The sequence below is a fragment of the Apteryx rowi genome, unplaced genomic scaffold (genome assembly GCF_003343035.1).
Source record: "Apteryx rowi isolate R43461 unplaced genomic scaffold, aptRow1 scaffold_1085, whole genome shotgun sequence".
In the NCBI taxonomy this organism is placed as follows: domain Eukaryota; kingdom Metazoa; phylum Chordata; class Aves; order Apterygiformes; family Apterygidae; genus Apteryx; species Apteryx rowi.
The window spans coordinates 1,093-23,265 of NW_020447292.1; the positions used below are offsets into that span (position 1 = coordinate 1,093).

The 22,173-nt window shown below is 34.8% G+C and overlaps 1 protein-coding gene across 5 annotated transcripts in view; it reads left to right on the forward strand.

Annotated features, from left to right (window-relative positions):
* Positions 1–1,153: 1,153 nt before the first annotated feature.
* The window catches only part of IMMP2L (inner mitochondrial membrane peptidase subunit 2), a 140,344-nt gene continuing 119,324 nt past the window's right edge, over positions 1,154–22,173 (forward strand). For 3 of the 5 annotated variants that reach the window (XM_026071777.1, XM_026071785.1, XM_026071760.1), the window contains exons 1-2: positions 1,154–1,288; positions 8,430–8,533. In XM_026071777.1, coding sequence (XP_025927562.1) covers positions 1,154–1,288; positions 8,430–8,533 — 239 coding nt within the window. Of the gene's footprint in view, positions 1,289–8,429; positions 8,538–17,237; positions 17,558–22,173 lie in introns of those variants that run through there. The other 2 variants (XM_026071769.1, XM_026071794.1) reach the window with 2 other exon arrangements.

The following is a 22,173-nucleotide window of genomic DNA, read 5'->3' on the forward strand; positions in this document are numbered from 1 at the left end:
CACACATGATATCTATGTAACTACATTTGTTGTCTTTGTAAATTACATTTCAGGAACTGGTGTTTTTACTGATTATCTCCTTTAAAAGTCCACCCAGACTGACCTTCTCAGTCTTGGCGCAAAGAATATGTAAGGAAGGCCTGGTGCGGAGTAAGCCTAAACTGTGAGCTACTTAGTGGGATTATTGGGAGAGGTAGGGAATGGGACTACAGTCAAGTAAAATAAACTTGAACCTCATCAGCCATACCTGAGTACTCAGCTTGCTTTCCAAAGGTATGACTGGTATGATCAAACAGCTCTTGTGTTTCAATGTACTCTGCAGCTGTTTTGCAAGAATGCTCAGTGGTTCCGGGTAAATAAAAAAATCAGAGATAGTGTAACTAGTGGTGAGTTGGAGGAATATTGCCCTGTATTTCATTACTTAGCTGTGCAGTCTGCCACTTTTTTTTTAACTTTCTGATATGAGTAATAAATGAAGAATCATTGTGTTACTGTATGTCCCTATGATATAGATGACAATTTGAATTGATGATATTACATGTTTGCAGTTACCACAAGTGTGGAAATAATGCATGTCTGTTGTGCGTGAAAGTATTTAATAAAGAAATGGTCATGTGCTACAAATTGTTGGCTTTTCCTTTATGTAATATAATTCTTCTTTGGAGGTCACAAATATAATAATTACCTGTTTATGAGGAGAAAACTGTTTTCAGAGTTCTGGATGTATACTTCAGTTGAATGTTCTTTAATCATTTGTGTCCATCTAGTTTTTTTTTTTTTTCCCCAGAAATACATAATTAGGTTTGCTGTGGTTATATCAGTTTGCTTCTTGTTCAGCAGAACTGTTGTTACTGAGTCATTCTTATGAAATATTTCTGGTAGCACACCGTCACAAGAAATGGTCAAATTAGCTAAAAGGTAAATGCCAAATATCAAACTCTCTTCTGTGAAGTAGATATCAAATTCTACTGAAGATTTCTGTTCTTCATTCTCATGTGCTCATTCATCTTTTCACTGTGTATATGGGGAGACCCTAACAGATAATAATTCATTTATCTTTAACTGCTCATTGTTTGATTACCATGAGCAATGTTACTGTTTCTTAAAACTTGTTTTATAACAATTTTTTCATTTTCTTCATCTTTTTCAGATTATGGCACAGGCTCAAGGTTTTGGGAGGAGATACATTAAAGCCTTTTTAAAAGGTTTCTTTGTTGCCATTCCGGTAACAGTGACTTTCCTAGATAGAGTTGCCTGCGTAGCAAGAGTGGAAGGAGCATCAATGCAGGTATTGTTGGAAATGCCTTTTCTCTGTTAGAAAGTAAGAAACTGACCACTCACTGACAATAGCAAGGTGGAAAGAAATCTTTTTCTCAGATGATATCAAATGATGAAATTATAATATGGAATAGTTTACTTTCCACTTTGTCACACAAATAGTTCTGTAATGTGTAAACACAAGCTTTCAAGAAGAAGACTTACCAAATTTTGTCCCAGTAAAAATATAGAGATAGGTAGTGATAAAGATATGTTTTTGATAATTTGCTATTCATTTAGAAATCAAGGTTTCTCTTTTGAGCACTACTTTTTGTCTTTTGGGACTCACAAAGCAGCTTTATTCATATTTAATAGATCTATTACAGCAATTTTAAGGCAAAACCAGTTCTTGCCGTGCTTGCTCTTACTAATGAACAAATACGGCAGCATTTCAGTGAAGAAGATGGCATGAACCTAATATGAACCTAAACACCTGTGTTTATCAGGCGATAAATTCATTGTTATTGCTTTGGTTATGCTGAATGTTTATATATCAGTGTAATCAAATAAATACAAATATGCTGTGTAACATTTAGAAGAGAATTGAATACTTCTGGTAATGAACAATTACTGCTGCTTCCTTTCCTCTGTTATTGGGACTTGAAAAATATATGTTGTCAAATAGTTAGCTAATTTAAATGTTGTTACCATGCATTTAAAATCGTATGCACTGCATATTGCAGTGCATCATCACCGATGATTAGAATTTATTTTGTTCTTATATTGCGACATCACAATTAGCAGAAGTAAAGGATTTGATTCTTGGATGCAGAGCCCTCTTTTCTGATTATCTGAGTGAGCATAGAACTTGACCTTCAGGATAGGTGTTTACAACAATCAAGATCTGCTGGAGTTTGAATCATGCAGCATTCACTCAGACACAACTTCTTGGGCTGGAACCAGAGGTTTGGCTGAAATGTATTTAATGCCACAGAAAAGCATGCTTTTTCACTTTTCTTTCTCTCTGTGTTACTTTTCTGTTTGTTTGCTCTTTGTCTAGTTCAGAAAAATACAGTCTATTTAATAGCTGTCCAAAGTTTCTTTTACTTAAAATAATTTCCTGTACATTCCTTTGCTAATCAGAGGCTTTACCACTACACTCTGATATTGCTGCTTGCTGTATTCTCGATTTACCCCCAAGATCTTTGGGTAGGTGTGATGTGCCACTAGAGGGGCATCGGGGATTCTTTCAGATTCGGGGGTTAGTTGCACTGAACTTGAGAGATCATCATTTGTCAAGTATAAGAATTTATTCTTATATTTATTCTAAGTGGTTCTACACGTGATGGATGCTGGACAACACTAAGCAATTAACACCAGACAATCTACAAGTATAACAAAGCTAAAAAGTATAGTAAAGAACTAAAAATAGAACACACGTATCAGAGCTCTATGGTTAAGCCACAGATGCACAGTACAGTGACTATTCTCACCTCTTCCTTGTCCTTATGGGCCACCCCTCTGGTATAGTTTTCCCTGGACTGTTCTCACCACACTTGAGCTGTGCCAAGATGATTCAGGTTCTCCTTTGCAGTTGGCATCAGGGGCATCCCTGCTGTGGGTTGTAGGGTCCACAGGCCAGCTGACAGTGAGTCTGAGTCTGCACAGAGGTATGGGACTTACTTGCTTTTATTCTTCCCAGGCTTAGTTCATTATCCAATCGAACATTGCCAGACCACAGTTGCACAATAGAACAGATGGCCTCAGTCGATAACAGTACGGATACCAACAAGATGGTCAAAAGAACGCTCAACAGTATGGTCAATGGATAACAGTACATGTCAACAGATAACCCAGTGCAAAATTCCACAGTACATACATGCTCACAGTGTGAGTCTGCGGTGTCACATCCCCTTTGCTGACTAGGTTTGCTCAGCAGTCATGGGGTCATTGGAGGGCTACAGCAACTCCACAGTGTGGTGACTGTGGTGACCCCATGGTACACCAGGGGTCCCTTAACTCTTGGGGAGCACCCCGAAGCAAACCCCTCTTCTATGGGCTGCACCGTCCTGAGTCCCATGCTTGCCTGTGTGGTGCCTATCAGGAGGCTAAGAGTGAGGAGGAGGGAATGGCAGGTGGCATTGTCCTTCTTGTGGCGGTCTGTGTTCTGGTGTTTGCCTTGTACCAAGAAACCTCAGCTGGTCTAGATGGCAGCTCTCAGCTCAAGAATGGGGCCAAAATAAAATAACACTCCAGTAGTTCTGCAATCTAAGAACGAAGGTTAGGTGTAGCATTTGTTGCCTTTGCCCATTATTTCGTAGATGTTTTTCTGAATATCACTGATGAGCACTCAACTTTAGGGGAGTCTCAGGAGATCTTACAGTTGCAGAGACAGGGATTTGCTCTAGAAGGGAAGAGGGGATTGGGAAGCCGATCATGGGAAAAATAAAACAGTTTCATTCTCTTTTCAGCAGTTTCGGGAAGGAGAAATTAAAAATATATAACACAGCATCTAGATGAGTACAAAATCAGCCAGATTGATCCAACTGAAGCTCCATCTCCCCTATTCCTGCCTCTAATGGGATCTAGAGCCACACAGCATTCAAGATGCAGATGCATCTTGAATTTCTACAGTACTGCAAAGGTGCTTTATTTCCCACCCTCCCCCCCCACTAGTAAGCATGACCTGACCATTTAATTTCCGATTTTTTTTTAACATGCCGGATTGTCTTTTATTGTTTGTTCTTCTGTCTCTTTGACCATAATGTTCCATTTCTCATCCATTCTTGTTGAAATAGCTTCAACTCTGCAGCTGAAAAGAAGCTATCTATGTTTCCTCACCCTCCAAGCCTATTGAGCCTCACTGGTCAAGACCCCAGTTTTATGTCTCCTTTGAAGTCAAAGCCTCAAGTGTTAGGCAGTGCTCCAGTATTGTTGTGGAGTGTTGTCTCAGTACTGTCTTGAAGGGCATATAGTTAACTATGGTTTATCTATGGCAGGTTTGAAAAACACTATAATCATTTGCTCAGATTTAGGCAACACAACAAAGATGAATAAGCACACTTCATAGTAACTAGGGCATACTATATATTCAATGGGTGTCTCAAATCTAAGGTCTTCCCTTGATTTGTCTGTTGACAAATATTTCTTCTGTTAACTGAAGTATGAGTAGCTTGGAAGCTGACATTTCTAATTTTACTGACATCTCAGAGTGTGTAAAATTCTCGTTCTGGTCTTATTCTGGACAGTATCATTGAAATAGAAGTTTGTTTTAAACTAAAATGTTTCTATATGCCTGGTTATTTTTCAGATTACAAAATAAAAAAAAAAAAAAATCCTGATGCTCATGATAGGATACTAATTTCCTTGCCAAGATTTATTAGACATGTAACTAAATCTGCTTTGGCAGGGACATAGTTATAAGGAATACATCCCTCTTTTGCTGTATAGCTTGAAGGAACACCAGTCATTGCTTTAGAATTCCATCTCTTTACCATGTTCTCTGAAGAACCATCTATGTGAAATGCATCTGCAAGCTGTTGGTATGAGGGAAAGTGAAGTTCAGTCAGCATGTAATCATATGTCCATCAATTACATGCTTCCAATGTATATCTTATTGTCTCAGTTTCAAGATACAATGGTATTATTCCCAAGAATTTGATTTGTGATATATTTCTTAAACTTCTAGCTGGCTTTCTACACCCGTTTTTGTGGCTCCCACTGAGTCTGCTCATATGCAGACTTCATATGCAAGTTCTGTCACAAACTGCTCAATACCAAGCATTATAGCAAGTAGTTTGATCCATGATCTCTGACAAAGCACACTTGTTTCAGCAGCAAATAATATTGAAAGTTTTGTTATATCATGCATAATAGCAGTTGTAATTATTCTGTGGCAGTTTCTCCTAACTTTCTTATTAGGATTACTGTACCTAATCCTGTGAGCTCATATGGATATTCTTTCTGTTCCTCAGGCTATAAGGAAATAAGTTGCAACACTCTGGTATTCACTAGCAGCATAACAACTATGAAATTAATCATTATTTATAGTTAAAGGGCATGCTTTTTCTCTCTTACTTACAGAACCTCATGTCCTGTGAGGCTTCATCATATGGCTGGGGATCTCAATTTGCATGCTTTTAGCATTAATTAGTTAATAATTGGAAAGAGTGAATGTTTTGTGACTTCTGCACTATAGTTACAAATTAAGACCTATATGTCTCATTTGTGGCAGGCTATTATGCCAAGAACTTGGGCATGCAAGTTATAATCCTTCAAGCTAGAGAAAGGAAGAAGCCACTGTATTGTTTTGTTACTTATAAAAATAAGAGCCCTTTTGAGCCAATTTGCTGACTACTTTTTTTGGAAGTTGTATTTTTTGCTTTGCTAGGCTTGAGATCTTACCACTAATAAAATTGCCACAGAGAATAAGTTCTCTCTGAACAGAGTGCATTAAGTTCTTTCTATACTTTTTGGCTTTTTCTTGTGGAATCACAATTTTTATTATTAGAGAGAAATGCTTGCTGAAGGGTTTAGATGATTGTTTACAAAATACTGTAATTATTGATGTAAAATGAAAGTTGTCTCCTTCTGGTTTTGCTTCCTAATGCATACCTTCTACCAAAATAGTATTTTTGTCTTTGTATGATTACATTTTCAATAAATCAATATTGATTTGTGGGAAAGAAAAAAACAGGTTGTCCTACATTGCCATATTCCTTCAAACGTAATTCTAATGTGTGATGAACTTTCTGCGTCAAAACTACATGAGCAAATATATTGTTAGAAACAGCAAGTGATGTGGCATAACATTTAGAGTGCTTTGGGTTAGAATGATTATGTAATATCTAAATGTATTTAAACTGTAAAACATTTCCTCTGTTTAAATACATAAAACAGTAGGAATTAACTAGAGTAATGCAAATTGGCAATACTGTAACAAGAATATTGAAATTAGCTCTGACTGGAAAAGTCAATTTATTTGCATCTTCCTTGGTGTGTTCCTCTGTAAGATGATTTTGATATCATTTTAGTTGTACAACATGTTTATGAACACTTATGTAAATATTTTTTAAGTATCAGGTGTGAAATGCATTATCTTTTGGAGTGACGGGTTTAAAGTTTCCATTTATGCTGTCTCTGTCAGCCATTTAAGACAAATACTTTGAGTACTAAGTAGTTTGCTTTGTGGGAGTACACCCTATGTATAACTCTCACTTTTTTAGATTAACTTCTTTGCCTGTGGTTAGTAACATTGCTCGCTTCTGGTCCATCTGTGTTTGCATTTGGTATCATGAATACAATTTTGAGTTGTTTGTGAACTTGTATTGGAAGATGCTATAAAGGTGGAATAGCCTGTTGGAAAATCCTGACTAAAAAAAAAAAAATCCAGTAGCTGCTAATTAGCTTCTAATTTTAACTTATCTGGCTCTTACAATGCATAGAATCCAGTAAATAAAGTATTAATGAGTGCTAGTGTACTTACAGCTTAGACTTCAACCGTATTTCTGTGAATGTCATGTGTTTTGATCTACAGACTTACTTAACTAGAAATTTGCCCTGGAGTCCACAGCTCACAATGTAACTAAGCTTACTGTTTACTATGTAACTAAGGATATTGTGTCGTCAGCATCTTTATTTTGTTGATCTATGACATTGATTATTGTTCATATGGATTACACCTACTCAAGGCCCTGTCACATTATTTTTTGCTGTATGTTAAAAAGCTAGTTTTTCACAAGTCCTCTTGAAATAAATCGTTTTCAACCTTTTTGGCTAGCAAAGAAAACAGGAATGAGCAAACAGTATTTGTAATGAAGAGAATTCAGCACTGCTAAATAGCTTTTGGAGTTAACAGTAGATACTAGGTAGCCATCCTGGTTTGGGAGCATAGTTTTTCTGAGTAAAAGTAAACCAAGATTTAACACTGTGTAACTGAGTTGAGAACAGTTAACTTTAGTCCTATATTCCTATTTGTTTTGTTCATCAAAGGTATAATCAGTCTGGGGAAGGGAATCTCAGAAGTTAGTGTCTGGTGGCACATGTGGAGGGCCAAGCTATACTATAAGGTGGACACTGAAAATCTTGTTTATAAAAATCCAATTTTATCAAATATTGCGAGTGTCATGTCAACAAATGAGGGGCTGCATAATCTGAATGCTCTGTCAGATGCAGTGGGGCATGGGATTAGAATCTGCTTTATTAAATATGTCCCCTAATTTTGGAGTATAAATTTGAGGTCATCTGTTGACCAATTTGGAGATACCAAACTTGTATTTGAAGAGACCAAAAAAGCTTATTGAAAAGTGTTCTATAGACAGACATTAGTGTGGGTTGCTCTTAGCTGCTTTTATGTCTCAGTAAAAGGAGTGTTTGTATTGAAATAATCCCTAGGAAAATCAGTGAAGCCAGTACTGTGATTGGTCTGCTTCTTTCTACTGCTGTTTCTGGTGGGTTAACTCAGACTGGAGATGATACTGTGGTTTGTCGTGTCACACAAAATAACTACATTTTGGCCTTTATACAGTCCTAAATACCTCCTAATATCCTGCACTAGTTACTTATTTAATGGTTTTTGACTGTTGAGGTTAGTCAACATTCTCGTTTCACTAAATAGTTCTGTGAGAATTCATGCTTCTTTGTATCCTGTTATGGAAGGTCCAACTAACAGTGTCAGTATGAGTGTGTAGGTTTTTTTGTTTTTTTTTCTTTGCAAAATGTGCAGAGACTAGTATTATTACAAGTATGTATGGCATTTTTCATGCATTATGCTTCTATAAGCAGTAAGATGCCTTCAAAAAGTTTGTATTTTGTGGGAATTAGTGTTGTTCATTCTCTTTTGTTTTTAATCTTAAATGATATGCAGTAGAGATAAACACTTCTTTTCGTCAGGGTTGTCATAAGCGTGTATGCTATGTAATTTAATTTGCATGCAGTAGCGCATTGAAAGATATGAACTGTAGTTTGTAATAAATCAATGGCATATAACATAGTATTTAATAAAGAAGTGTGCTTTTCCAGAATACATCAGATTTTTGGTCCTTTATAGTAAGTGGGTATGGCTGATTTTAACGGCTCTGGGATTTGAGCCACTGATGGAATGAGAGTTAGATGGAGGATTCATAGAGGAAATAGAGACCTAAGGCTGTTTTTTTCCCCTTCCCTTTTTTCAGCCTTCTTTGAATCCTGGGGGAAGGCAAGCATCTGATGTAGTGCTTTTAAACCACTGGAGTATTCGAAATTATGATGTACAACGTGGGGACATTGTGTCATTGGTGTAAGTAATCTTGCATACATTTCAATACAAATTTATATAAATCTTGGACCATAAATATTTAATATTTAATTGGTAGCATACTGGACATACTTGATGTGTGAAAGAACATCATAAAATTTTTCATACTGCATTATTATTGTTCCTATAATTGGTTTGCAAAACTCAGGAGATATTCAAAGAATGCGTTACCATGTTTTTACTTAAAAGGGGTACAGTGTAAGATATTATGTGATACAATATAGATGTGTACAGAAACTGCCAAGAAAAAAGGGCTGTGAGGTAAAGAGAAAAAATTAAAGAAAATCTTATATGGCTTAACAGAGTATGCTTCTTAAGTGGTTGGGCTATGCGCTCATATTTGTGAGGAAAAAGTAAGATTTTTTTTCTGGAGAAATCTGACTCAGGTTTAAATCAATTTTAAAATAAGATCACAAGAATTCAACTCTCCATAAAGGACAAATGTAGCAGAAAAAAAGTTTTACAATTATAATGGGGAGGTCTATGTATTAAGCCAAAAGGTGGCAGTGTTTCTCTGCTGAAAATAGGACTAACAGCAGACAGAAACTCCATTTCAGCTTAAATGTAATATAGAAATGGAAGGTCAAAGTGTGCATAACTGACACAATGATATAATACATTCTCATAGTACATGCTTGGATAGTTTAAGCTTAAGGTTTTTAGTTTTGTAAGTGAAATGCACAATATGTAGACTATAACAGAACTGTCTTTGAAAGCTGTATCATCTGGTATGAGCAATCTAAATGATCTAGGTACAGATATAATTTTATTCATATTTGCAACACCTAATGTTGCAGAAGGACTTCAGTTTCAGGTCACTTAGTAACTGCTTGTAAAATTTGATTCTGTCTGTGTGTGCATCCTTCTGCCCAAGTCATGCTCTGGTGATTGTTTAAAACAGTAAATGTACCTGGTTGGTAATTAATAGACTGAAAGGAATGTGCATGTCGTCTCATCAGAAAATAGAATAAATGGTTTCATTCTTATACTTCCTGAAGTTTGTGGTACCATCTGCTTTGATTGCATTGACTTTGTAATGTAGGTGCTCTGTGTCGAAGCATCATTTAGATACTGTGTTTTTTCTCTTTTTTTGTATGTTCTGAAAAGCTTGCCTATCATTGGTGGAAATTATTTACACCCACATGGAGGAGGTTGCATTGTACTCATGCATTGTACTGAGGTTTTTCTTAATTTCTTGAGAAATACACTGAAGTACACTCAGAGTAGAGAATTCAAAAATCACTGTAAGAACAATGTAGGGGAAGTTAAACAGTGTAAAAATAAACTATTGAATAGTTTTGATGTGAAAATATTGAAGGATATTTTATATATCTGTAACAACTTTTAGAGTACTTCATCTTATGGGTTTGTTAGAAGTGGCTTTGGCCTATTAGTTGAATTCAGTTTCCTGTCCTCCTTTCAAACATTGAAGTAGTTTGCATTCAATTCTGTAATTTAAAAATCTTATTGTAATGTAAAGATTTGCACTGTATTTTAAAGACTTGTAGAACATAGTATCTGATTGTAACTGTGTACACTTGAGTTGTTTGAGACTTAACCTTTAGTACATGAAGCCTTTATTGTGTAAAAAAGTTAATTTTTTTTATCTTTTTCATTTCAATTGTTTACCTATGATTTCTATGAGTCAATAGTGAACATCTAGGCCATGTACATGCATGAATTTTACTCAGTGATCGTTGTATTAAAGGTGTGTCACTTAAATAGCAGGACTACTTGCTAGAGACCGTGCCTGCCTGACAGTCAGGGGATCTGGCTGATTTAGGCAAGGCATGAAAAGGGACGGCCAGCCCCGCAATCCTCAACTGTTGCTTCTCCTGTTCCTGTCAGAAATTCAGATGAGAAGGTGATGGTGTGATTGAGATATGCAGAGAGATATGTAAACCTTGATTCATACCCTGCTTGGTTGCTGAACCTGTGGATTTTAACATTTATGCACTGTCTCCTTTTTGCTAAGTCACAGTAGAAAATCACGATGAGGTTAGGGGAAGGTGATCTTTTGCAGAGCAAGAGCAGAGGCTGAATATTCCTGGTGACCAGCTTGACCAGGGCCATCCAAGTTCTTTGCCTCTTTCATACCATCAGAAATATGGTGTCATTCTGTATGGGTGCTGTTTTTATCACAGCTCTTAAAAGGGGTTATTGAGATCCCAGCTGGCAAAGACCAGCCTAAGTGGATGGCCAGGAGCCAAACTTTGGAGCAAAGAAATGAGGTAGTCTCAGTAGAGCCTGGAGAGAGAGGATCAGTCAGCCTGTGATGAGGCTTGGGATATTGGTTGCAGATCCAAACATTTTTCCTCTACTGTCCAGTCTAGTTCTAAATGAACTCATGGATTTTTGTTGGTTTTTGACTCTGGATTACAAATGAGCACCCTGTCCCCAGGCACCAGCAGAGTTTATGCTTGGTTAAGGTATTAAACCTGCATCTTTATGGAAACCTGTCATGTGTCTCTGTCATCCCTGACTGTGCATCTGAGCTGATTTGGGGCAGGTATAACTAGATCACAGTCACAGCTGTGAAATTAGCCACTGCATGCATACATGTGACAGTCACAGCTGTGAAATTAGCCACTGCATGCATACATGTGATGGTCTATAGTTGGTTTTAGATTTAGATTTACTGAGAATAGCATTAGTCCTTAAAAGTGTAAAGACAGAGTCAGATAAAACGAATAGGAAGAAGTTGGTAGCAAAGAATGATGTTTACTTGCGGTTTAATATTTTACAAATAGTTTACTAACTATTAGTTAATTTTATCCCCGTTCTTTAAAAGCTTTTTTAAGATAAACTTTTCCTTTTGGCTTGAACTTGTGCTTATTGATACTGGAGTTAAGGGAGCTCAATATTACATGTTGTATCTTTTGAAGTCACAATTTAAAGTTGATTCAGAACTGAAGAAGATGAATATCATCATCCTTTAGTTTTATCACTTGTTTGAGTTCTTATTAGGACATACTATATTACTGGGGCTTAATTTAAATTAACAATGAAAACAGGAATATTTTTCCAATAAATTAAATTAATTTTAATTATTATGGGTTCCATTATACTACCTTTAATCTCTTAAACAGATGCAAACAGAATAAAGTGTTGTTTTCTCTGTTTTTAAAATGCATTTGTTTATCTTCAAGGCTTAATTTGAGAATGTTGTGATGCAGTAGATGACTTCATCTTTAAAAGATAAATACATATTTGTGCAAGAACAGACCTTGATTTTTCAGTAAGCTTTGTGGTGAAATAGGCATTTTGTTTTTTTAAGAACTCTGCTGGAGTAGGTCCCAAAATTTCTGTAGAATTTCATCAGATATTGCTGAATGAGTTGATAGGATGAGTAGGCCTTTTGCAGTTAGTTTTACTCTAGAAAGTTTGAATGGCAACAGCTCTGTAATTGTAGCAGTGTGCATCAAAGTGTGGGCTCTACAGCCCTTGCAGGTCCTTGAGAATATATGCTGCAACTGCATTTTCTGATGCCAATGATGATAGTACCTTTCTGTTGAAGACTAGTGAACATTTTTACCAATTTATGTATATGTGGTTTGGTTTCTACTGTGTACATATGTAGGCATTGCTTTAAAAAAAAATGTTGTCAAAGAATGATTTATAGCTCCAACATTCATTTACTTGTCTTTACTGAAAACCTTTTATATCCTGAATATAAAATCTTGTCCACTTTTTATTCCAAAACTACCAGCTTAAAGTAGAAGAAACTGTTGTTGCAACATGTAGGAGCTTGAAAAATGCAGTGTGTACATGTAGAATGAACTCTTTACGGACAAGATAAAGTTTAAATAAGCTTTCAAAATGGAGACAACAGTATTAATTCAGACATTTTACATGGGTTTTTAGATGAATACAAATCTTAGACATTGTCATGTTCTTTACTTGGTTAATAGATTTTTAACGAAGGACTAGGTTTAATGGCTACAGTATAAATGGGACTGTTGGATTTTAAATGATGACATTTCAAGACTATTTCTGTAAATATTCACAGGTACTGATTTTAGCTTTTGGAGCTTTATGACTTTAGAGCTGCAGTAAAATGCAAGTGTCCCTCCATTTTACAAAACTGTATGTCAACTTCTAACTTAAAATGTGTGCTTGTGTGTTAAATAGAAATAGGTATGCTAAGTAATCTAGAAAAAGATTGAGAACCAATGCTCTTTGTTCTTTAATAGTCCGTTCTGACTCATAAAATGCCTCTGAAGTTTTGAACTATAAAAGGCTAAACTAAAATTAGTTTAAAACATATTGTTTAATATGTTAAAAAGCATAAAACTTAGAAACATATTACTTAAAAGCATTTAAAAAAATATTAAGAATTAAAAACATACTTTTAAGGACAGCTGTAACAGTAAGGAGTTAAATGTCTTATTCGCATAAAAAGGTAAGTATGTGAAAACAAAACCAGTTTTCTATATAAAAATTTCTTGATGTTTAAAAAATACTTACTTCCTATCTCTTATTCTGATGAAGAATATTAAATAGTTCCTGTAAACTGTTTCCTCTGACTGTAAGGACATTATTTTCAGACCTTTCTGCAAACTCCCTTACTTCTGGTAACTGCTTAGTATTTTATGTGAAGTTGTGTGTCTGAGTTCTGAAAAATCTAGTACAACCAACTATCTCACACACCTCTCACATACATGTGGAATGCTCTGCTGTTGCGTCCCTCACTGACACCTGTTCAGAAATGGAAACTGGAAAAGATAGTTGTCAAGGATGATTTTCTGTGATAGTTTCAACTTTTTGTCCTATTCACGCAAAACTGAACAGTTCAAATTTTGAAGAAATGTGAACATTTGATGGAAACAAAAGAGTTCTCAAATGGTGCAAAATGAATACATACTCTTCATAAAACTAATACTATTCATAATTAGCATTTCATTAATGAGACTAGATGAATAAAGTAAAAATCAGTAAGAAGGTACTTATTGAAGGAACTGCCTTGAACTTGAATCAGTAACTGTAGTTATGAAAAGACTTGCTGCTGAATTCTGATAGATTTAACATGAATGGATATTTAATGATTCTTGCATTATTTTTCAGAAAGGTTCTTTCTGACTAGAATTTACTGAATTACCTTTAAGAATACCTCTGCGTGACCTTCCTTAGTCTTCCAATTTCTATTCTATTTTTGTTTGTACTTAGGTCCCTGTACCAAGTCATCTATCTTCTGGCAGGCAGGACACTGCAAAAGAGGTTGTGCTGACATAGAAGCTAAATAATCACTTTACTTTCTGGGCCTCAGTGACCTCAGAGAATCTTTCCTATTCTGTTTCTTTGGCTGGGAAAAAAAAAAAACCTGTCTATTCCTGATAAAAATCAAATATCTAGTTCTACTTTATTATCTGTGTTGCAATCTTTTCTTAGATTAGATATTACATTATATAGTAATGTTTGAATACTGTTGGTGAAAGAAAGGCTTGTTGTAGACTTGTTTATTTATAAAGTGAGTAAGTTCCATTTTTTAAAGAACATTTTCAGATGATGTTTATGATCCCAGGCTTTATTAAGAAGTGTTCAAGATGAGTTTAAATAGACAATTATTATAGTGGAAATTGAAAAGTTATGGAAGAAAAAAAGCTGTTGTAGTTACATTTAAAGTTACAGAATTTAAAGCCTATGGATGAGTAGGAAGCTTACAAGATTTGGTTGTAAGAATCATTGCTGTAGTGTGGCTAGATTCCTTGGACCAAAAAGGAAAGTATAGGGATGTTATGACTTACAGATTCCTTCGTGGTCAAATTTCAACTTTGGTAATTAAAAAGAACTATCTTTTCTCTTCTTCAAAGTTAATGATGTGGAAGTCAATTAATTGGCCTGGGCTATTTGTGAAAGAGCTGTTAGTAGACAAGGAAAGGTCCTTATGTGCATTGGTATAAATGTTGCCAGTGAGAACTTCATATTCTTGATGATTTTGTTTTTGTCAGCCTAATGCTAGTACCTTGCTATTGAATTAAGAAGCAAATTGTTGCTTGTTGAAGTTTTATTACTGTATCTTTTGGAATACTATACTGCAAGCTTACTAAAAACACTACATTGATGTACTGACTTAAGCTGATCTGACTACCTAAAGCAAACATTCAGCTTGTTCATGGGGAAACCAGAAAGTGGCAAATCAGTAATTAAAAAAGTAGTCACTCTACCACAGCACTGTTTGTCAGACAAAGGGATTAAATCTACATCAGATATTTCATATAATATTAGCAGATCTACAACTTCGTAAGAAGATCAGGAATTTCTTCTCTAGAAGTAACCATTGAGATTGAACAATAGGAGAACATTGCCTGAATCAGTTTTTTTATTCTAGTTAACATTCCTCAAATAAATTTATGGACCTCATGGTGATTGTCAGAAATTCTGTTTAAAATGTGAATGCCTGTTAGTTAGAAAATAGTTAAATCTAAATGACTATTAATGAGATAATTTCATCTTTCTGGTAATTCCGCAGTTTTATCTGAGGGATTGCCAATGTAGTGGCTTAGGTGTACAGCTTGGAAAAACTATGAATTATTTTTGTAGTGTCTTTCACTGTTGATCTTTTTTTTTTCTTTTTTTTCTTTTTCCAGCAGTCAGTCTTTGCTTTTCATTTAAAAGGCAGGACTGAGGGACTTGACAAGAAAATTAAAGATAGATGTACAGTATGTGACATTTCATGGAGTTTACTGCTAAGACAGGGAACACAGAAGATCATTGAGACATACTCTTGGGCTGGTGTTTGTGAAAATGGAGGGGGAAATGATGGTTTTATCAAACTCAGTACTAATTCAATAGCGTCAGGTTTAAAACTTTTTATACACTATCATCTGCAGATCTGCACTCCCTAAGTATTTAGCTTCTTGGCCCCTCTATATTCACTCTGAAATAACTGAGAGCTATGGTTGGGTAGCAACTCAGCCAGACTGGGCTGTGAAGAATAAAAACAAGTTAGATTTGGAGTTTCCTCCAAATATATGTTTGATTCTTTGGAAAGCAAGAAAAGTGGGGAAAAAATAGTTATATTGTGATCTTTAAATTGTAAGATGATCAGATAAGAAGGTGTTAGCAGCTAATTAATAGATCAGGAGGACCTATGTTCCTCTGAAGGACTGCTAACAGCAATTTTCAAACTCAAACCCAAATACAGCTTTTGTCTGTCTCTCTTCAATAGAAGAGGAACAGTACAGAATAGGTTTTTCTACTGTTCTTGATGAGTGGCAGTCATCGTGTTTTGGAGATACTGGGTCTAAGTGGACAGTGGCTTGAAATATCGCAGAAATTGTAGCCATGATTTGCTTGGCTGGAAAGCTGTCTTGGCTCCTGTAGCTGTTTGACTTACAGCATGATGGCTGCCTGCCCTGTAAAGGTCATGTTGAGCAAAAGGAGCTTGAAAGCTGCCTTGGTTTAAGAAAAATGTCACTTTTACAGTTTGAAACATTTATAATTTAGATGCTAGGAACTTGCTTTGATTTCACCGGAATCTGATGATATAAATGTCTGCTGCAACGTATATACAGAAAGGTTATAGTATATCTTTCCTGAACTTCTTTTTTCGGTAACCTTAAGAAAAAGATGATAACTTTGAGAGGGTAATATTTGAGGTATTTTTTTCTCAGTGCATTTACAACTGCTGAGGAGTAATTTCTGGTTATTTGTGATGGGCATTGCTTGTAGAGCTAGCAAAGACTGTACAAGTCAGTGAAATAGTCTATACAATCTCATTGGTGGAACTGGCAGGAAATAAAATTATGTCAGTAACTAACTGAGAATTCTAATGCTCATTCTGTACAGGGTATTTAGACTAGGTACTTCCTTCATAGGTAAATTCAAACCGAGCATCTGTAACAGTATAGAATAAAAAAAGGTCATGGTTATTCATATGGTTATCGTTTCATGGGAAAAACAAGTGTGTTTTTGATTATAGTATGTATATATGAACCATAATTTTCACATGTGTGCTGGATCTGTTGAACAGATGGTTTGAAGCTAGGACAGAAAATCAAGCTTTAGAGGATTGTTGTACTGAAAGTAAAAAAAATTATGGGGAAGCTAATGCACCAACCATAATTCCTAAGTGCATGTCCTAAATCTTGCTTAGGATGTTATAAAAATATATTCCTGCTTAGCAATTTTTAAGTCCTCATACTAGGACTGTTCTTATTCAACAAAATTGCACTGAAAGTGCTATGTACTCTCCAGCTCTGCAAGAAAGTCTGTTCATGTTTTGTGTATCAGTGATGGCTAAGGATGAGACTTAAGAAAGGATAAGTAGTATATGTGAATATTGTTAATTCAAGAACAAATTGCAGATTGTACATGTTACAAATTAGTCTATAATGGTAACTAATTTAAATGGCAATGCTGCTTTAATAGTTAAATAATAAATTATTCTTATATATCTGTATGCTCAGTTTAAATGATTAAACATTATAATCTACTTCTGTTAATAAAACATGATAACCCAAAACTGTATCATGACCACAGTTAAATCATTGTGTTGACTTGACTCTCTTCATTCTATTTTAGTCCCTTCATGTTCAAACATTAGTCATTTTAGACAGGGATTCACCAGATTTCAAAGCTCAGGTTTTGCAACACTCTCTTGTAATTAAGATTGTAAATACACAAGATATAAAGAAAAGAAAAAACCTAACTTTAAAATTATATCTTTTTTTTATTCTTGTACTAGCAGCAATCCCTTTGGGTTTTGACAAGCTGAATGTTAAGATGACCTCCATGTGGTATGTTTACTGATTGCCAGGCTTTGCCTCCTGCCAGTTTTTTCTCTTGTGCTGTTTCATTCACTCTGTTATCTGAAGTCCTTTATCATTCTAATATAAATCATTAAACTAATTCAGAACCATGGGATAATTAATATTTGAAAATTATTTTGTAAAAGTGGCTATTTCTCATAGCTTTGCATTTCAATTGTCTTTTTGCCCAAAGACAGAGGTATTTAAAATATGTATATATAATAAAAGGAACCTATGAATAACTGTATTTTTTCAAATGTGTAATCAATTGTAAATACGCTTATTTTGGTCTGCCCTCCTTTAATAGGGATCTTGAGCATGACTAAAGCACTGTCTAAATCAGAATAATTTGAGTTCTATCAGAAAGTATGAATTTAAGCCGACCTATGCTAGTATAATGTCTCCTCCATCTCGTTCTTCTCTGAGAAGAATGGGTAAAGTTTTTTGGAAAGGTCTTTAAACTAAATCACTAAATCCACTCTAATCCTGGAATAAAAGTGTCCACTTTTTATTTATGTTATGTTATCTACCACTAATAACAGATAATTTCTCCATAGATACAAGGCATATGTGTAGTGAGTAAGGCAAAGTTAAACTTTCTGTTGTTGCTCAATAATAAATTTTATCTTGCTGATTAAAAAAAAATTGTCTTAGTTTAAAAGATTCATGTGGCTTGATTCAATTTTTGCCATGGATGGTCTAACTCAGGACTCAAGTACACTGGAAAATTTAATCATTTTTTTAGATTAAAAACTCTGTGGGTTATTGTTGCATATGAAGTTTTTATTTTTATTGTTGGTTGATGATTGATTTTCCTGTTGAGTATTCAGTTGGAAGTACTTTATAAAACTAGAAGTTATACATTCAAGATACTCTGAAATTATTAAACTACTATTAAACTACATATAAACTCCTGTCTTTTCTCTTCAGCTTTTCTTTAAAAGTCTATAAAATGTGTAGTAAGGGCATTCATTACCTATGACATTGTCTGTTTTAATCATCTTCTCTTTGGAAAAAACAGGTAAAAATTATTTTGATTTGGGAACATAAACTCTCAGAAAATTTTGAAACTGAAGAGCAGGATTTAGGAAACTAAGAATGTGAGGAATGTGCATTGCAGTCTATGTGCTTGTTAGAAAGAATGGATCTTAATACTCAAAGAAAGGAAACAGTACAATTATGTCAAGAAAGTGATTTCTGTGCCTGACTAAAAGCATGTAATTTGATAATTTCTTTAAATTTCAATTTGCTCACCTACGTTATCATTCAGTTAGGTTTTCACTCACTTGCAGGGGTCACTCACTTGAGGGTGTGTCTATACTCTGTACTTAAAAGTGTGATAATTTTGTTAAATGTTTGAAACCTAGCATGTTTTAATTTCTTGTAAACAATGAATCTTGAATTTTTTTTTCTTGAAGATATGCAGTGGGCAAAAAAAGCTGTTAAGTAAATGAAATTGTTTCTGTAGGTTTTGAGTATACAAAGAGAAATATAAATACTTTTTAGCCTTTGATACAGTTAGGCTGGTTTTCTTTTGCGTACAATCTAAGAAATACTGAACTGATATTTTATTATACGGGGTATTATACAATGTGTTCTTGGAGAAATTATAGTTTAAATACTGCTGCAGCTGACTTCATATCTTTCAGCTTTGTAATAATTTCCCCTAAGCCAGCTTAGTCAGTTATATTATGAGCAACCATAAATATTCACTGCAGAATGTTGCTTCTAGGAATCTTTCAATGAACTATACATATGCTGACAAAGTGAATTCTGCTTACGCATAAAAAATATTTTTTTCTAATCTAATTGGTGAAGTTGGAAGAAAAACCATGGGTCACGACCTGTGCTGCGTATAATACAAACATGAATATTTTTGCATGTAATAAGCAGAGTCTTGGCCTTGTTTTCTGTTTTTCCAGCCTGTTAGCAAAGGCAAAAACAAGGGAAAGGCAAATTATCAGTTTTAAAATGATAATTAACCTTATCATCACTGTATTTTCTAGAGAAATTATATTAGTCTGCATTCATGAATATAACATTAGGGATTTTTTTGCAATCAAGTGCTCCTGGAAAGTGCACATGAACAAAATTTAGCTTCAAATATGTACATACATATTTGTTCAGCTGAGAGGGGACCTCGTTGCTGTTGTCAGCTTACACAGAAATGGGGTCAAACTCTTCTCAGAGGTGCACAGCAAAAGCATGAGAGACAGTGGTCACAACTGCAAAGGGAAGTTCTGACCAGATATAAGGAAAAAAAAAATTCACAATTAAGAGTGGCCACTGTAGAACAGGTTGGCCAGAGAGATTGTGGAATCTCCATCCTTGGAGATGTTCAGCTTGACTAAAAGCTCGAGCAACCTGGTCTACCTTTGAAGTTGACTTTGTTTTGAGTAGGTGGTTAAAGTAGATGAGTCCTGGAGGTCCCTTCCACCCTGAAGTATTCTGTTTTTCAGTATCAAGTGGTATTTCTGCAATGGAAATTTTAAGATATAAGATGTAATTATTACACCCTTTCAAAGTTACCAGTTAGGGTTTAGATTACACATTATGTTGTTTTTAATTTGTTTTATAGTACCGGAGTGAAGTTTCTAAAAACAACGCTTATTCTGTAGGTGTGGTTGTGATATTTGCCCTACAGCAGTATGTAAAAGACCCAGTCATGCTTTGGAAGCCTGTTGTGTTAATTGGTGAATATATAGAGAGTGATAAGATTGCATTTTGGTTTTATAACTAGATTGTGAATTCTCTAAAGCAGGAACAATGAAGAGATTGAGAGAGAAGCATATGATGAAACAAATCAGTACAGCGGGTGGCAGTCTGCATGCAGACGGCTGAACCTTGGGTCATGTTTAAGGTACTATAGTAAAGGAACCTGCTTTGCAAATGTATATGGAGAGCTCTTCTCAAGTGAGAGAAGGAGCGTATAAAAGTAATTGTTTGCTTTCTTGTTAAATTTTCAGTTAAGTCTGGCCTGATTGGCTCATAAGAGACAGGGTTGGCATTTTGACTATAAATCAGAGAGAAATATGTCAGGAATGAAATATAAAAGACACTTAAAATGAAGGCAAACAATTTGATAAGATAGAACAGTGAGAGCTACTGGAATGATGCAAAGAGAGAGGTTACCTGGAAAATTTAGCCTTGTGGATGTAAGTTAATGATGTGACTCAGGAAGATTCTACAAGAATCTTTTTCATTTATTTCATAAATAGAACTTAAATTGGTTTGAATTTGAGCTATCTCCTGTGCCAGTATGTAGCAGAATAGATATAGCCTGCTGCTCTTTTGCCATTCAACTAGGATTCTCCCTGGCAGTGTAGAAATCTTCTTTTATGTCTGCCCATGTGAAATGTAAAAGGAATAGCATATGGAAACAATGTTTTAAATTTTTTCATTGTATGGATTAGCTGGGGAAAATGTTGATGGTTCTGAATAAGAAGTTGATTTCCCCAAACCTGTTTAAAAAACAAACAGAAGAAAAAAAACCCAGAATGATATAATTAAGGTTTTTAAGGAACTCCTATCTTGAATAACTCCAAACATGGGTTACTAATACTGTTCCATACCGTATCTCTTTGAAACATAGCAGCTTGTGTACAGTTTGTAGTTTGGCAATACGAAGAAGTGGATTGTAAAATGAATCAGATCTTCTTAATCCTAGCTATGACAAAATAGTCTGTTTTCATCTCTGTTCAAGCAGATCATGTGATTTAAATTACTAAAATGTCTTCAGTAGGATTTGGATAAAGCTGCTTATGAATTCATGTAAATACTATTAGTTAGTTCTTTTTGAACTTCTTTCTTTGAACTTATTTTTCAGAAGAAACTTTGGTTATGAAGCGTAATTAACAAGAATAGATTTGGAAGCTGACAAACTGTAGAATATACAAGTTACTGAGTATAAACAAACTCTCTATATAGAAGGCTTAGTTCTTATTTTAAATTCTAAGGCTGAATATGGCTCAGAATAACATTTTTGTCCTATAAAGTGTGCATAGTTTACTATGGAATCTCTAGTTCCTTTGGCTTAATAAATGAGAAATTCACAGATGATGAAAAAGGGGTCTGTTTCTCAGTACTTTATGCAACAATTGAGACTGATTAGTAATTCTGGTTGTAGGTTTCTAGACCAAAACTTGAGAACTTTTTTCTGTGTTTGTTTGATATTTAGTCAAAGTTAGGATTTCTTTTTTTGAATTATCTATTTAAATATATCCTATGGCCTGATACTATGGAGAAGAAATTTAAGATATAAACAGTTTTTGTTGCCTGTGTATGTGAAATGGAGTAAAAATACAGCATTTGAGGTTGAGGTTGCGAGTCAGTTTATATGAAAAAATTATGTTGAAAGTGCAAATCATAAACTGCTTCTTTTTTTAAGAATTGAGGAATGTGTACAAAACCATAAAATATTAAGTTAAAAATTGAGCTAATACAGTTTATGGTCCAATCTTGCAAAGTATGTATTGAACTTCCTAGGAGAATGTAGTGCTATCTGCTGAAAGCCATCTACTTCTGCCTCTCTTGACTTAAATAGACTCTTACTTGCCTTTTCAGAAATTGGTCAGTATAACCATGTACTCTGACGTGCTGATCAACACAGGCCATACAGTGATTCCTCTGGCTGAGTTGCAGCATACCATTTAGGAAGTCAGCCGTGATTTTAAAGAAATTTTAGTCGTGGGAAAACCACTTTTCATCTTGTAAGAAGGGATGCTTATTAAGTTTTAAAAATTAATTTAGTTAAAATTAACTGAAGTATTGTAATCTAATTGTCTTATACTTTTTTTCCATTATATAAAGTTTTGTAATAGCTGATTTTATAAAGCTGACATACAATTTATAACTGAAATTCCTATAAATAAA